Source organism: Macrotis lagotis, chromosome 2 (genome assembly GCF_037893015.1).
Source record: "Macrotis lagotis isolate mMagLag1 chromosome 2, bilby.v1.9.chrom.fasta, whole genome shotgun sequence".
NCBI lineage: Eukaryota > Metazoa > Chordata > Mammalia > Peramelemorphia > Peramelidae > Macrotis > Macrotis lagotis.
In genome coordinates this window covers 262,889,692-262,902,057 of record NC_133659.1, presented here as the reverse complement: position 1 = coordinate 262,902,057, position 12,366 = coordinate 262,889,692, and the positions used below count along the sequence as shown (strand labels likewise).

Genomic DNA, 12,366 nt, shown 5'->3' with positions numbered 1-12,366 from the left:
TGGTTGTATATACTTGAATTGAACCTTCAAAGGAAATTGAGGATTCTGAAAGACCCAGGGAAGTTGGCATTATCTCTCCAGCTTGGGAGAATGCCATTGTAAGTTCCTGGAGACGGGAGATGGAAAATCTTTATGAGGAACAAGAGGTAGTCTAATTTTCTTGGAACTTAAAGAAATAATATACAGTAAGCCAGAAAATGTATGCTGAAGCCAGATGCCCAAGAGCAGTTTTTTCCCCCAGAATACATGAAACTTTTCACTTGTGATAGAAACTACTAGATTGTGTATTCCATGGGCATAAGCTTTCAAGACCACAGAGTCAGCTCCTTGTCACAGTGAGAGCTCAGAGAAATATTTCTCTGTTAACAGGTTGGAAAAAGTCATTGTCATGAACTGTCATGCAGAAAATGATTCCTTATAGCTCTCAATTCTCTTTGACCCCTTGTAGCCCTCAGTTCTTGTCTTTGAAAGCCTTCCTGACTTCCCACAATGTTAGACAGATCTATATCCTCCTCTTACCTGTGGTATTATGAAGGCCCTCTCAACCACTTCTACTACCCACTACTACCACTACTAACTATAACTCAGACTTACACCATTCTCCATGTCCACAGAAAAGCCAAGGTCACTATCCTAGAGCTTGTAGCTGAAAATGCTTAGCAAAGGGATATTTAATTTTTCCATTTTGTGAAGGTTTTGTGTAATCTGAACAGATTCAATAGATTCAATAGCTATTTGGGGCATTTCTAGCAGACCCATTTTCCACAGCACAATATTGCAACAATTTTCACAAACTGCATGTGGGGAACATCAAAAATGTCTTCAAGGACAGCTAGGTGGTGCAATGGTGCCTGGGGTCAGGAGTACCTGAGTTCAAATCCGGCCTATTACACACACACACACACACACAGACACATATATGTGTCTGTGTGTATATGTATATATATATATATATATATATATATATATATATATATATATATATATATAAAGTTAATTGACTTTTTAAACATCCCTTTGGATACATTAGAATCTTTTTAAACCTCAGTTTAGCAAATGGAGTATTCATTACAAGATCTTCCTTGGACTGTTCATTAACTGAGGAAGATAGAAAGATGAACAGAGGTGAAACCGTACAAATTCTATGTTGGGAAGAGTTTCAAAGTCTTCAAGAAAAGATGAAATGGGTAAAAATATGACACAAATTAGGATACAGAGTTAGGAAAGGAAAGTTCAAAGGGAGGGCCAAGTTTGTCTGAAAGATCAGGGGTAGCTGCTTGGAGAAGGTAACATTTAATCTGGTCCTTGGAAAAAATCCAGATGATTTTTACCTGGTAAAAGTATGATGTAGCAGGAAGAATGTCTGACTGTCTCGGAGCAGAGAGGCTAACAATACTGGTCTTGGTGCTAGTTCAATCTCACCTCAGATAGGCACCCTGATGCTGGGATTCTGGTGAAGTCACTCACCCTCTATCTGCCTCAGTTTCTTCTTTTTTATGTTTTTGCAAGGCAAATGGGGTTATGTGGCTTGCCCAAGGCCACACAGCTAGGTAATTATTAAGCGTTTGAGACTGGATTTGAACCGAGGTACTCCTGACTCCAGAGCCAATGCTTTATCGACTACACCACCTAGCCACCCCCCGGTTTCTTCTTTAAAATGAGACTACTCTATGAGACAGCTAGGTTGCTCAATAGATAGTGCACCAGCTCTGGAGTCAGGAGGACCTGAGTTCAAATGTGGTCTCAGACATTTAATAATTACTTAACTCTGTGGTCTTAGGCAAGTGACTTTACCCCATTGCCTTACAAAATCCTAAAAAAGAAAAAAAAATGTCTTCAGCAGTTCTTATACCAACTCATTATGAAGCTCTCTGTATAGGACTTTGAGTTCAGAAGTAGGGATACACACAAGGATAAGCAGAACCCAAAGAGCATGTGACAAACTACACCACCTTTGACCTTGATACCTTCATCTCTTTAGTGCGATCTGTCCTAACTTGATCACATATTATATATTGAAGATTGGAAACAGGATCATGTAAGCTTTAATTTTTTAAAAAAATGTGGAACAGTCTCCCCACCTTCTATTTTTATTTTTTGATGTAAGACCTGGTGAGATTCATCTACTTAACTATTCCAGAAGATGGTTCGATATAGGACAATACATATTGGTTCCTTCTTTCCTAAAAACTGAAACATGGCAGCTCAAATGCCTTTGAAGATGTAGGTCAGTCTAGATGAACAAATGTGTTTGGGAGATAACAAAATATTTATCTTCCAGGTTTGAAAGTATCTGGAAGTATATTCCTAAAGTATATGAAAAATTAGCTAAACCAGTTAAGAGCATTCCATGATGTTGAAAACAGATCAAAATTAGGTCTCTGTCACTGATTACGTGTAACCTTGGATTAGTATCTTGATTTTAAATACAATTATCCTTCAAACTCTTCCCATCACAGTTTTGATATTTTGCAGGTCAGTATTAGAAATTAAATGGGAATGTGCATGTGGGGGGGAGGAATTTTTCAAAAGTTATAGAAGATATATGGATGCCAGCCAATGACACAGAACCTATGATTACTTAACCTGAATTTTGCAATAAGGTATAATCTATGCACTCCAAAAAATAAAAAAATTCAGCCTCTTTCTGTGGTATGAAGGATATTTTACAAGAAATTTTCAGATCATGGGGGTGCTGCCCTCCTACCCCCTGCACTGGGGCAGAGATAACTGTACTTTGCTATGTTTAGTCTCTTTAAATTATGCATAATACATAGATAGAGACCTGTCTATAGATAGATAAATATAGATGCATTTATTGTTTTCCTATTAGAATATGAATTTGTCAGACACAAGCATTTATTAAGTACTTAGCTCACAATGTACTAGATACTGTACAAATAAGAATCATTTAAGTTTGGCTTTTTTTTTTATATTCTCTAGTTCCCAACATGGTTCCTCTAGTTTCACACTAGACATTCATAAATTATGGATTGATTGTTTTATCATGACCTCAGTGTTCTCATCTGTAAAATAAGATTAGAACTAGCTGACCTGTAAAGTTACCTTATAGCTCTATTATAATATACTGGTACTGGCTAAATTTGTTACTGCATTCTTTTAGAATGTAGGTATAATAATGCATTCATAAGAAATAATCATTTCATATCTACTTACATAATTGCTTTGTAATCATTATAGTGGTCTCTTTAAGTGCTAAGGATATTTTATATTTTGAAATGATCTTTAGAAGACCCTATGTAGTGATTATCCTATACTAAATTTGCTTAAGGGAAAATATATTCAAAATCTGAGACATGAATATCATGTTAACAAAATTCAAGTTTCTTTGCATATAAATCAATTCTGATAAGCTGATGAATCTGATAATAATCTTATTTTGGTAGACCAATACATTTTCTATTTAATGACTAATGATCTAAGCTAGTATCTAAATTTATTAATAATTTCTTTGTTTGCAACAGTTTAAAACATTTTTTGAGTTCTGTGTATTATCTTAACTTCATTATTCCTCATTCACTTTATTGTTCTGAATATTATTTCAATGTTATTTCAGTTTCAGTAGAAATTAGAAGAAAGTATAACCAAGGCAGGTATGTCCAAATTATTTATAAATAAAATGCTTAGTTTGATGTTATAATTAATTTTTATATGCATGAAAAACTCTCACAAATGTCAGTCATTATTATTATTCTTATGATATTGGTTGATTTTAGAGCAGCTCATCAAATTATTCTTATAATATTTCTATTTGCCCTCTGGAGTAGAAGTAAGTATATAAGCTACAATTATAATTTTGTTCATACTGGTCAGTTTCTTTACAAACAAGTTGATTTCTATTTTTTCTTATGTCCATTATTTTATTTGTCTATTTGAAGAAAATGTGAATAACACTTTCATTTAGTTCATTACTTCTTTTATTTTTTGTTAAATTTATAACTAAATTGTTGATATAAATATTGTTCTTTCAGTACTATTGATTACTAGACAAAACTGTAATTTAAGACACTGCATGTTAAATTGGTATTTGTAGATGGTTTGGGAAATGTGGAATTGGTTTTGATTTGAGCTTCAAAACAAACCTGCATGGTATGTGACTTTCAGGAAAGCTTGAGTTTAAGTCCTCCTTTTGATACAAATTGCATATGAGACCATGGACAAATCATTTAACTACAGTGATCAAGAAACTTTAAGATTAAGGTGGACCTATAACCATTGTTATGATTCTCACACCCATAATTTAACATGATGAATTATGAATACCTAGGGAAAAAAACCATCACACACACACACACACAGACACACACACACACAAAATATAAATTGTTTTTTTTCCATCTTTTTCCTCAGTTAATGTTGCAACTGAATCTACATCTTGTAGGGCTTCTCCATTAGGATCAACTGAAGAATCCTCAAGCTGACCAAATCTTAAGCAGGATCCAGTTTCCAGAGCAACCCAGGAATACATAGACATTTTAAAGAAAAAGTACTTGATTTAAAGGAAGAAATAATGTACATCTATCAAATAAAATGAATACTAGAATTTACATTAAATATATAAATGTGAAATGGGTTTTGTCATAAGTTTTAATATGTAGTATGCATGTATGTGAAAAAGATTTGTATAATTCTTTATTAAAAGCTTTGTTTCATTATTTTTGTAAAACTGGTCCCAAATCATTTGTTGTAGGTGGTCTAGAAACTATTAAGTTGTTTATAATACTTTATCTATCTATCTTTAAAAGTTGTACTGTGTTTTCTATATAATATCATTTCATGCTGGCCTAAGCATTTAGCAAATTTAGGTAAAATTATTTGGATATATTGATGCTATTTCTACTCTCAGAATTTGAATTTAACTGTAACAGTGCTGTAAAATTTATAGATTTGTTTTTTTTAATTGAAATTTAAGTTATTTTAGACTACAATGCACTTGAACATTTTTGTTTTTGAACTTAATCAAATACATTTTTGTCTTGAAATTTTATATATATATAATAGTTTATGCAAAATTTCTATATCTGTAGCTCCTTCCTTTATTCCTCCCATTATCCCTATTCACTTCATTGAAAAAATAAAAGTAATCCTTCATGACAAATATGCATAGGCAAGGACAACAAATTTTCTCACTGAATATATACAAAAATATAGAGTGTTCCAAAAGTCATAATAAATTTTAGGCTTTAATTACTTGAAATATGGATGCTATAAATTTTTGAAAAACATAATTTGAAAGTTTATTTAATTTTCAAAATTATTTAATTTTTTCAATTTTGAATAAACAATTTAAATTTTAGCAAGACAAAGCACTCTGCCACTATATTTTTCTCCATATAAATTTATATATATATGAAAATTGGGATTATATAATGTAATATTTACATACATATAAAATATGTATTGGAAAATTTTAAATATATATTTTCTATATATAAAGTGAAACAATTTCTGAATGAAGACTTTCTCAAACTGGTGATCAGTCAAAAGAGGTCTTCTCCCTTAGCCACTTTTGTTATGTCTACATTATGAACATGTATTGGGCAAAAACTCTTACAGAATTGATTAAGCTGGGGAATAAAGGAAGAATCCAGGTTGATTCTATTAAATTTCCAGTCCAGTAGGAGCTTACTGATAAGTATTTGTTCAATGAAGAAACAACTAAAAGAAGCCTACCAGGCATCAGTTTCCTATCTTTGGACTTGAAATAGAGGCCAGAGATGGGCTGCATCTCTGACCCTTTCTTTGTCTTTTTAGGGGTTCTGCTCAGTTTACCCTAGATTCAGGGACAGATTTTCTCATACTTCACATTGTGTGTGTGTGTGTGTGTGTGTGTGTGTGTGTGTGTATTTTCACACAGCAAAACTCAAGACTTTGGATTCCCTCAAGAAGTCCAAAGGTGGAAGTCAAGATGTTGGAAAACGCTTCTCATCCGCTACCTCTATTGAGACACTGTTGGAAAGTGCTGAGGGCAAGGCAGAGGTAAGCCACCAATCAATATTGTCAGTCACTCAGCATCCACATAGAGAATCCAGAGTGAGGAGTCAAGGGTGTCCAGAAACAGACATCACTGGATTATCAATCAGACTCAAGAAGCCTTGAATTAAATATAATGATGTGAGCCTGAAGGTCCTAAGGAATGTTCGGCAAAAGGAAAGCTTAAAGGAGGTCAAAGAAATACCCCAGAGGAAGTGAGTCAAGGGGACTAAGAAGCACAAAGCTGAGGTGAAGGGAGAATCTGAAGAAGGGGACAAAATTTTGGAGGACAAAGGAGAAGGAGGATAAGGTGGTTCCCAAGGGGAAAGGTCACTCCATTGGACAGGGAGAAGAGGAACCTTGGAGGGATGACATCTTCCAACTAGTGAACAAGAGAATAACAGATTCCCAAAAAGACTTAGCTGAGAATCTGGGCCAAGAGATAGTGACCATGGCTGAGAAGAAGCTAGATAAGCAGTCTCCAAGCTGGGAGCTCTTCCAGGCCATATGTCCTTTGCTACCATCTTCACAGGAGGAAGAGGTGGTGGAGGAAGTAGAGGAGGAAATGGAGGAGGAGGAAGTGGAGTAGAAGGAGGAAATGGAGGAAGTGAAGAAGGAAAAGGAGACAGTTGAGGAGGAAGTGGAGGAGGAGAAGGAGAAGGAAGTGGAGTAAGAAGAAGAATGAGGAAGATGTGATCTTAGAGGAAATGGAGGGAAAGGCAGAGATTGAGTCAGAGGAGTTGGAAATTCAGAAGGTCAGAAAAAGGAAAATGTTTTCCTTCGATATTAAAGGCTTAAACTCACAAAAGGAAAAACTCAGGAAGCAAGAGTGGAAGATGTTCGAGGGACACAAACAACTAGAGGAGGTGGAAAGACTGGCCAAGGAAGAAAATGACCTGGCCAGGAGAGAGGAAGAACTGACCAGGAAAGAAAGAGAATTGACCTAGTTAAAGGCAGAACTGGGAGAAGAAATGAAAAGGAAGGGAAAAGAAGAGTCTGGGGTCTTAGAGGACACAGCCTTATTCAAGGATATATAGGAAGAATCAGAGGCTAAGTTTATGCTTAACTTGGAGGGCAGAATTAGGGAAAAGGAAGAGTGAAGGTTGGGAAAGGATGAAGATCGCATCCCTGAGGAGGACCAGATCTCTGTTTCTCAGGAGGAACTGATTGGGGTGAAGAAGGCAGCTGCAAAGGACAACATGGAAAGAGTCCCAGAGAAGGATTAGAAAGGGAGAAAGAAAAGACACAAGAAGAAACAACATCTTTGGGAGAAGAGGCCCTTGGAAGAAGGGCTAGAAATACCTATGTCAAAAGGGATTTTGGAGGAAGGCACACCAAAGGAGAAGTCCTCTGAGGAGGGGCTACCTGAAGAGAAGCCCCCTGAGGAGGGGTTGCCTGCAGAGAGGCCTCCTAAGGAGAGGCTGCCTGGGGAGAAGCCCTTTGAAGAGGGACTGCCTGTGGAGAAGTCCCCTGAGGAGGGGCTGCCTGGGGAGAAGCCCTCTGAGCAGAAGCTGCTGAAGAAGTCTCCTAAGGAGAAGAGGCGCTGCCTGAGGAGAAGCCTTCTGAAGAGGAAGAGGGGCTGCCTATGGAGAAGCCATCTAAGGAGAATGAGCCTAAAGAGAAGACCTCTAGAGAGGGACTGCCTGAGGAGAAAGCACTTGAGGAGAAGCCATCTAAGGAGAGGTTGCGAAAGGAGAGGCTGCTTGAAGGGAAGACATCCAACGGGGGCATGCCTGAGGAAAAGATACCTAAGGAGAAACCTTCTAAGCAGAGGGTACCTGAACAGAAGCCATTTAAGGAGAAGTTGCCTAAGGAGAGACCGCCCAAGGAGAGGCTGCCCAAGAAGAGGCCATCTAAAGAACATTTGTCTGAAAAGAAGCAATCTAAGGAGGAGCTGCCAGAGGAGAAGACACCTAAAGAGAAATCATCTAAGGGCAGACCATTTAAGGAGAGGCTGCCTAAGGAGAGATCATTTAAGGAGATACCATCAGAGGAGAAGTTGCCTAAGGAGAGACCGTCTAGGGAGAGGTTGCCTAAGGAGAGGCTGCCTACAGAGAGGCCATCTAAAGAGAAGCTGCCTATGTAGAGGCCATTTAAGGAGAGGCCATCTAGGGAGAGACTGCTTAAGGAGAGGCCATCTAAGGAGCGGCTGCCTAAGGAGAAACCACCCAAGAAGAGAAAACTTAAGGAGGTCACATTTGAGAAGGAGGTGTCTAAAGAGAGGCCATCTGAGGACAGGCCATATAAGGAGTGGCTGCCAAAGAAGAGGCCATCTGAGGAGCTGACATTTGAGAAGAAAATGTCAGAAAATTGACCATCTGAGGAAGGACTGTCTGAAGAGAGGCCATCAAAGGAGAAACCCCCTAAGGAGGCAATATTTGAGTAAGGAGTGTTAGAAGAGAGACCATCTGAGGAAGTGCCTTCTGAAGAGGGATCATCTGAGGAGACATTTGATAAGCAGATGCTCTGGGCAAAAGAGCTGGAACTGTTAGAGAAAATGCAGAACTTGCTTCAAAAGCAAGGAAAGCTGTCACTTGACCAGATAGAAACCAACCAGACAGAAAATGGTTAAATTCATGGTGGAGGAATTTAAGATCCCCAGGAAAGAAATAAACCTGTTGCTAGAAGAAAATCAGCTTGCTGCAGAAATGTCAGAGGTGATCAAGGAGCTACTCCAACAGAAGCAAGTGATGTTGCAGAAGGAGATGGAGCTGAGCTTTCCTGAAGAGTTCATGGGGGAAGAGAGCTTTGTTTTACAACAAAGGATCCTTAGGGGCAAGAGGAGAAGACTGGATGAGCAAGAGAAAGAAGTGGTCATGAAGAAAAAGGAGCTCTTTGTTGAGATTTTGTTGAAGGAAAAAAAGAAAAAGCTTCAAGAAGAAAAAAGAATAGACAGAGAAAAGAGGCAGCTGCAAAAGACTGAAAGAGTAGAGCCTTCTTCAATTGGGGAAGTGAGTGAATCCTCTAAGGAGAGAGAGAAGTTGTACATCTTGAAAGAAAGTGAACTTGTTGAGAATGAAGAATTGAGTGAGGAGTCCAACTCAGATGAGGAAGGGGCAAAGCTAAGGGAGCACTAATATGACAGTGAACATAAGAGAAAGCAGAAAACAGAAGAGGAGAGACAGAAGCTTCAGGAGAAGAGGGAATTTTCCAGGACAACGAAAGCTATAATAGAAGATAAGGACTATGAGAAAAAGGCAACAATGAGGTGGGAGCTCTGGAAATGGAGGAGGCAGCTGCGGAAAGAAGGGAGATTTCTGGAGGATGAGAAAGCTGGTCAAGGAGGAGAGTAAGAAAATAGAAAATAATAGAAGCTCTTCTGACAGAGGAGGGGAAGGTTAGATTTTCTGAAGGTCTAGAGAGACCCTTTCCTGAAGGAGAGGGAAGTAGCCCTGAGAGAGGAATATCTGGCTCACCAAAGAGAAATTATGGCTGATGTGGAAAGAAAGCTGGCAAAGAAGAAGACTAACCTGGCCAATTTGGAAAAGTCAGTCTTCAGCAAGGAGTTCAAAATCGTCATGAAGGAATGGAAGTTGGCCATGAAATAAAGAGACAAGCTCTTTGAAGAGGCTAAGTTGACCAAAGAGGATATAAAGGAGACTCCGGAGCTGAAGAAGGGTTGAAGAGCCTTAAAAGAAAGGTTCAAAAATATAAGAAGGAAAGGAAATGGAGAAAAGAGGAGAGGGTCAGCACATTCAAGGAACGTGGTTTGGAGATGATTTTGGAGGAAGAGGAGGAGGAGGAAGAGGAAGAAGAGGAGGAAGAGGAAGATGAGATGGAGGAGGAGGAAGAGGAAAAAGAGAAAGACATCTCGAATCACTGAAATGGCTATGGAAAGGAGTCCATTCACTTCAAAGAAAGGCATTTTGAGGAAACTTCAAGGCAGAGCAGTTAAGAAGAAAGACATGGGGCCAGAAATTATGAAGCCGGTTCCTTTCCCTCTGGTTCGGGAAAAAGAAAAGTACCAGGAAACTGTTAAGAGACTTGAAGATGTAATGCTATGGGTAACCAGTTCATGGGAGGTCACCAGTTCATGGGCAGCTATCAAGAAGAAACTCATTCTATCCCAATTTAAGGATAAGCTTCTGAAGCCTGGGGAGGCAGTGGCTCTGGAAGATAAAGCCAAAGGTCAAACAAATAGAGAAAAGGAGTCCCCCCTGAAGTTCAACCAGCTCAAAAGGCTCAAAGTTCCCTCTTATGTGCCCAAAAAAAGAGAAGCTAAAGAGCAAGGCCAATGAGAAGTGGTTTCAGCTACTGCAGCAGATCATGCTAGGACAACCCATCAGGGTGGCTGACCTCAACCTCACTGATGACATTCTGGAGCTTAGTGAGAAGGATCAGGAGTGGCTGAAAGTCACTCTGCAGAAGCTCCAGGACCAAAAGCAACTTTCCCAAAATACCTACCAATTCCTGTGCCAGCTGCTGGCTAAGGCCCTTGTAGAGTCACAAAAAGAATGGCTGCATTTAGGAGCCCTGAAAGCCATCACCTCACCCCAGAGAGGGCTTGCTGAGATTGGGCCTCAACTCTCCCAGGCTGAGAGGAAGAAAATCTCTATAGACTCAGGGCACTTAAAGATCTTCCCTTCCATCAAGAGAGAAGAGCCTAAGCCTTGGCTCAAAACTATAACTGAGTCAGAGTCAGTGGTGTCCATCCCTGCCATTGTGCCGGCCACCCTTTGGATACCAGGGTCTCCACTGGCTCTTTCACCACTATAATAGGCTCAGATCCTATGGCCCCTGGAAATTGGACAAAGCGGTTTCCAGTTGGAGTTCAAGGGCAAGGGGGTGGCAGCTCTCTCATCCTTGAGAGATATGTCCCAGAGTGCTTCTGTTTCTGTGGAAAAGTTACCTTTGATCTGTCAAGTGAAAAGGGACATCCAGGCTTGGAAAAAGATCAGTTCCCCACAGAGGGATTTGGGGAAGCGGGCCACAGAATCCTCTGCCATTCTTCCACAGGATATGCTTCCATGGGATACTTTTGTGTCTCTGTAGCTTGTCTTAGTCAGCCTGCAGAAGCACTGTGAACAAGACCATTCCTCCTGGGAGAACCAGTTCATCCAACTCCTGTTCCTGTACCATCTCAGGCACACCAGGATCCACACACTCTTAAATGAACTCCTGGGGGAAAAGCAACAACTGCCACTGGACATACTCTGTAAGCAGGCCCTGGAAGTTGTAGATGGGGTGCCTGGGGAGCGCCTCCTCTACAATATGCACTGCAGGCCTCCCCGGACACCAGAAGACCAATCCAAATTCCAAATGGTCCTGCCCCTGCCTGGGCGGAATCAAGTACATAGTTGTCTACCAAATGGCAGTTCACAGTATGGGATCATGGAGCTGACGTGGAAGAGCTTCACCTACCCTGACCCCGGCCATGCTGACAGGTTGCCCCACATCTCCATCCCCACCACAGCTCCAAACACTGTCACCTTTCCCACCAAGTACTCCGTAATACACCTGCCTCCAAGCTTCTCAGTATTGCCCGAGGAGAGGTATGGTCCAAGTTGTGTCCTTCACCCTACTCACCTTTCTCACCCCAAATAAAACTTAATTTCTTACTTTCAGTAGAAACAGTGATTTGTCCCTTTCTCTCTACCACATTAAGTAAACCCTTTAGGGAGTCTTGGGTATCTGACTCTTGCCTAGGGCAGTTTCTACCTCCTTTCTCTATTCCCTTTAATACCACACACATAGTGTGCACCCGAACTATTGTAATAGCCTCTTTAAAAAACAAAACAAAACAAGTACATATACTATCTTCTTCTTTGTATAAGCCACCTATGGATTGCTTATAATATGTGAGAGGTAATGGAATATAATGAATAGAGAGCTGGCCACAATCCCTTGGCCACAAAAACTATGGGTGATTGGTCAGACCATCATCTCTGGACAAGGAAGGAACAGAGTTTAACTAACCATACGACATACTTGGAGGTGGTATGTTTCTAGCTACTGAGGGGGCGAGGTGGGAGGAGCTGCAAAAGGGATGGGATACTTCTAGCCATAAAAGATGGGGAGGGATGCTTTTAGGTACAAACTACCACATATTGGGGTGGCTAGGTGTCACAGTGGATAGAGCACCAGCCTTGGAGTCAGGAGTCCCTGGGTTCAAATCCGACCTCAGACGCTTAATAATTACCTAGCCATGTAGCCTTGGGCAAGCCACTTAACCCCACTGCCTTGTAAAATCTTTAAAAAATAATATACAAACTACCACATATGTTATTTCTCTTGAAATCCCAATATGAGGGAACAAGATGATCCAGTGCTCAGAACACTTGGTGGAGAGTCAGAGAGGCGTGAGTTCAAATCCAGCCTTAGATATTTGGTAGTTGGCAAGGTATAGTACATCTGCCCGCCTCAGTTTCTTCA

At 39.9% G+C, this 12,366-nt stretch overlaps 1 protein-coding gene across 1 annotated transcript; it reads left to right on the top strand.

Moving 5' to 3' along the window:
* Positions 1-5,391: 5,391 nt before the first annotated feature.
* On the top strand, positions 5,392-12,143 carry LOC141510881 (uncharacterized). Its single transcript, XM_074220298.1, is given in 3 exon segments — positions 5,392-8,295; positions 8,597-8,769; positions 9,570-12,143. Coding segments are annotated over 3 exon segments (1,137 nt in total). The 5' UTR covers positions 5,392-7,579; the 3' UTR covers positions 9,818-12,143.
* The last annotated feature ends 223 nt before the right edge of the window (positions 12,144-12,366 follow it).